Genomic DNA, 4,303 nt, shown 5'->3' with positions numbered 1-4,303 from the left:
CCCCCCCAGACACGCAGGTTCCCCCTCCCTGACGCCCGTACCCCCCCCCGCTGTGTCGTCTGGGTTTTCCCCTACCCGAGGGGGGGGGTTGCGCAAACCCACGTCAGCCGGCGCCTTGGGCAATAGCCCAAAGGGGGGGGCCAGGGCTGCCCCTGTGGGCACCAACCCCAAATTTTGCCCCCTCCCCCCTCAGTGGGAATGGGGCTCAGTGCCCCTCAGGGTGTAGCTGTGCTGGGGGGGGCTCCTTGGCCCCTCTTCATTGCAATCAGACAGCCCCTGTGCACCCCCCCCTCCCCCCCCCCCCCCCTTGCATTCCTGGGTGTAAGGGACGTGACCAAGGCCATGTCACGCTCCACCTGTGCTCAGTGTCCCATCGGGGTCACCTCCTTTGTCCTTGGTTTTGTGGGAATGGGACAAGACCATGCCAAGGGGGGGGGGTCCCCCTGGAGTCTCCCCCTGTCCTCAGTATCGCGCCAGCACTGGGGTGACTCACTGGGTGGGGCATCCCAAAATGGGGCAAAAACCACAAAAACCCTCACTTTCACTGGCTGTGTTGCAAGAGGAGGGGGGGGTGGCGGGTTTGGGGCCACCATGGCGGGTTTGGGGCCACCATGGCGGTGCTGAGGCCTCGGGGTGTCGCGGTGCCCCGGGACCGGCTGGGCCGGTTGGGCCGAGGCATGGGGCCCACTCACAGGCCACAGCTGGACCCAGCCCAGGGGTGCAGGCTGCAGTGGGTGCCCGCAGCCCCCCCGGCCCCCCCTTGCCACCCCCCCGGCCCTGCCGCGACGTCAGGCCGTGACTCAGCCGCGGGATGAGGCCCCGCGCCGCCCTGGCCCTTCATAAGTCAGCAGAACCGCCGGCAGCTCCACAGCGCCCGACACCATGGCCGCCCTCGGCCTCCTCCTCCTCCTCGGCACCGCTGGTGAGTCCCCCCTGCACAGCCACCGCGTCCCCTGCAGCCCCTGGGGCACAGCACGGCCCCGCTGGGCCACCCGGGCCCCTCCTGCATGCCCGAGCCCCTCCTGCATGCCCGGACCCCTCCCTGTACACCTGGGCCACCGCCCCGCCATGTCCCCTTCCCGGGTATGTGGGTCCCTTCTGTGGCCGCTTGTGTCCCTTCTGTGACCTTTTCGTGTCTGCTTGGCCACCGGGGTCCCCTTCCCACACACCTGTGTCCCCTCCCAGCCTTCTGCACCCCCATCCCTGAGCAGCTGGGTCACTGCTCAGCCACTGCCGTCCCCTCTTTGGGTGCCCAGGTCCCTGTTTGGTCACTTGGGTCCCTCCCTGATGCTTTGCGTCCCTCTTTGGCCACCTGGGTCCCCTCCCCAGGCTCCTGAGCTCTTTCCCGGCTGCTTCTCAGCCACTTATGTCCCCTCCCAGCCACCTGTGTCCTGTCACGGGGATCGCTTCCTCTCTTCCTACCGAACCCCCCCTCAGGATCTGGGGTTGTGGGTCCCCATTTGTCCCCCCACCTCAGCACTGGGACAGGGGGAAGGGCACCTGGGGGGTCTGTGCCAGGGATGAGCGTTGTGTTCACTGTTCTTATGTCACAGCAGTGGCCCTGAATCCCCAGCACTCCGTGATACGGGAGCAACTGATCCAGCAGTCCCATGAGATCCCGCAGCGTGAGAACGGGGACATGATGGAACTGGGCGGGCGTGGGGAAACCCAGGAGTGGGGATGGGGGGTGGAGGGGTGGGGAATGCAGGGGCGTGCCCAGGGATGTGGGGGTATGGATGGAGGGGACACACAAGGGACTGAGGAGATGTAGGGACAGGGGTTAAATGGGGATGTGGATGGAGGAGACTTGGGGATGGGGGTGGACGTACGTAGGGATTGGAGGACAAGGGGACAGCCAGGGGTGGGGACAACAGTGGGGGGGGGAGCAGGAGGACATGGCAACAGGGCTGTTAGGGTTAACACAGGTCCGGGTCCATGGGACAACAAGGGGACACCCAGGACCAGGGGAATGGGGACCCTCCCGGAATGATGTGGGACGTGTCCTGCAGGGTGGGGAAAAGTGGGCTCACCCCGCTCCCTCCCCACAGTGCAGCAGGAGGAGCAGGACTTACAGCTGCCCCCCGACGTCATCGCAGCAGCGGGGGCCGATGACATCCCGTACCCACGGGCGCCGTCACCCACCTCCACCTTGGGCAGCATCCTGGAGGGTTTCCCCCCCGCCTGGCCTCTGCCCGACGCCCTCAACCGCTACTGCAGCAGCCCCTCGCTGATGCCCCGTGCCCCCCGGCCCTCGCTGCCCCCCGCTGCCTTCGCCCACCTCCGCAGGCAGGTGGCTGCGCTCGACAGCTTCTGGCCTCGCCTCGACCGCTGCTGCCAGCACCATGCCCCGCTGCCCTGCGCCCGGCACGTGGTGAGTCTGGAGTCGTGTCACCAAGGGGGGCTACCCACATAGCTGGGGTGTCTCTGGGGGGGGGGGGGATGTATGTAGGGGTGTCCCATAGAGGTCACGGATGTGAAAACAGGTGTCTGGGAGGGGGACAGGGGTGTCCCAGGGGATGATACAAATGTCCAGGGGGTGACCCAGGTGCCTGGGGAGAGCCCCACATGTCCTGGAGGGGTGACCCAGGGGGTGACCCAGATATTTGTGGAGGGAACCCAGGTGTCCCAGGAGGTGACAAAGATAGGAGGGGGGACAGATGCCTCGGAGTGTGTCCCAGGGGGCAACGCAGGTGTCCCAAGGAGGTAACACAAGTGTCTTGGGGGATGACATAGGTGTCCACAAGGGTGACAGAAGTCCCGGGGGGGGAGGCGAGGGGTGACACAGACATCCAGGCGTTTTGGTGGTGACCTGGATGTGTCCCTTTGTCCCCGCAGTGGACCGATGTCCTGGACACCTTCTGTGAGGATGAATTTGGGGTGAAAACGCGCCAGTTCCACTGCTGCCACCGGCACGGGGCTGCACGGCGCCGCTGCTTCGCCGACTCCACCGTGGCCGCCACCGAGATCACTGAGATCACCGAGATCACGGTCTGGGAGCCGGTGGCCGTGCCATCCTTCCCACCCGGCGAGCCCACCGCCGCCAACATGGAGAACATCTGCCGCCTGCGGGGGCTGCGGCCCAGCCCCAGAGGCCTCCCCGGGGCCCGCGCGCGGTTCCACAGCCGCCTGGAGCGCGACTTCGGCCGCTGCTGCCACAACAGCAGTCTGGAGTGCGCCCACGCTGCCGTGAGTTGGGGACAGGGAGGGAGCTTGGGAGGGGGACGCAAAGGGGGGAGGGGGATGACAGGGGTGTCCCAAGGGAGACCAAGTTGTCATGGAGGTGAGACGGGTGGCTGGAGGGTGACGTAGAGATCCAGAGGGGGTGACATAGAGGTCCAGGGGATTGACACGGGTGTCCCAGGTGTCGATGTAGATGTCCCAGAGTGTGACCTAGGTCTCTGGGGAGGACATGGGTGTCTTGAGGGGGTGACACAAGTGTCACCGGGGCTGACCCCGGTGTCTTGGGGCATGATCCAGGTGGTTGGGAGGATGATGATGGTGTTTCTTGGGGAGCAGCCCAAGTATCCCAAGAGGTGACACAGGTGTCGAGGGAGAAGACAGGTGTCCCTTGGGGTGGCCCGAGGGGTGAAGTGTCTGTGGGGTGATGCAGGGGTGTGGGAAGGGCCCTGCATGTCCCTGGGTGTGACACAGGTGTCCCTTGGTGGGAAGGGGGGGTGACAGAGCTGTCAGGAGGACAGAGGTGACCCGGGTGTCCCAGCCAGTGACGCAGTGTCTCAGGAAGGCCCCACCTATCTCAGGGGGTGACGAAGGTGTCAGGGGCTGAGGCCAGGGGCCAGGGACAGGGTGGGGACAGTCGGGGCAGAGTGACAGCGGCGTTTGGGGCCCCGTGTGTCTCTGCAGTGGCAGAAGGGGTTGGAGCGTTTCTGCCGCGAGGAGGGGGCCGTGAAGACGCGGCAGCACCGCTGCTGCAAGAGGGGAGTGGGCCATGCCCGGAGCCGCTGCTTCGCCACCGCCGCCCCCCACCCCGCCTACGACCAAGAAGTGCACAACATCAGCCTGGCCCGGCCCGGCCCCGCCATGCTGCGCACCCTCTGTGGACCCATCCGGCTGCTCAGCAAGCGGTGGGTGCTGAGGGGGGGGTGCCCTGAACACGGGATGGCAGCCCCTGGGACCCCTCCATGCGTCCCTGGGAATAACAACCCCCCCAAATCCCTTAAACCATCTGGGACCCTCCCTTCCACCTCCTTGGCATCCCTGGGCCTGTCACCTCCCCAGCATCCCAAAGCCTCCAGAACATCCCCCCCATCTCCCCAGCCACTTACAGCCCCTGCGACCCCCCCCC

The 4,303-nt window shown here is 66.3% G+C and overlaps 1 protein-coding gene across 1 annotated transcript in view; it reads left to right on the top strand.

Moving 5' to 3' along the window:
• The window catches only part of ECM1 (extracellular matrix protein 1), a 6,650-nt gene continuing 3,087 nt past the window's right edge, over positions 741 to 4,303 (top strand). The window contains exons 1-5 of the mRNA XM_021376445.1: positions 741 to 922; positions 1,554 to 1,625; positions 2,049 to 2,371; positions 2,836 to 3,186; positions 3,862 to 4,290. Coding sequence (XP_021232120.1) covers positions 883 to 922; positions 1,554 to 1,625; positions 2,049 to 2,371; positions 2,836 to 3,186; positions 3,862 to 4,290 — 1,215 coding nt within the window. The 5' untranslated portion in view covers positions 741 to 882. The remainder of the gene's footprint in view (positions 923 to 1,553; positions 1,626 to 2,048; positions 2,372 to 2,835; positions 3,187 to 3,861; positions 4,291 to 4,303) is intronic.

The sequence above is a fragment of the Numida meleagris genome, chromosome 24 (genome assembly GCF_002078875.1).
Source record: "Numida meleagris isolate 19003 breed g44 Domestic line chromosome 24, NumMel1.0, whole genome shotgun sequence".
Classification (NCBI taxonomy): Eukaryota; Metazoa; Chordata; class Aves; order Galliformes; family Numididae; genus Numida; species Numida meleagris.
The sequence above is the reverse complement of the archived record's forward strand: the minus strand, read 5'-3'. Positions and strand labels throughout refer to the sequence as shown.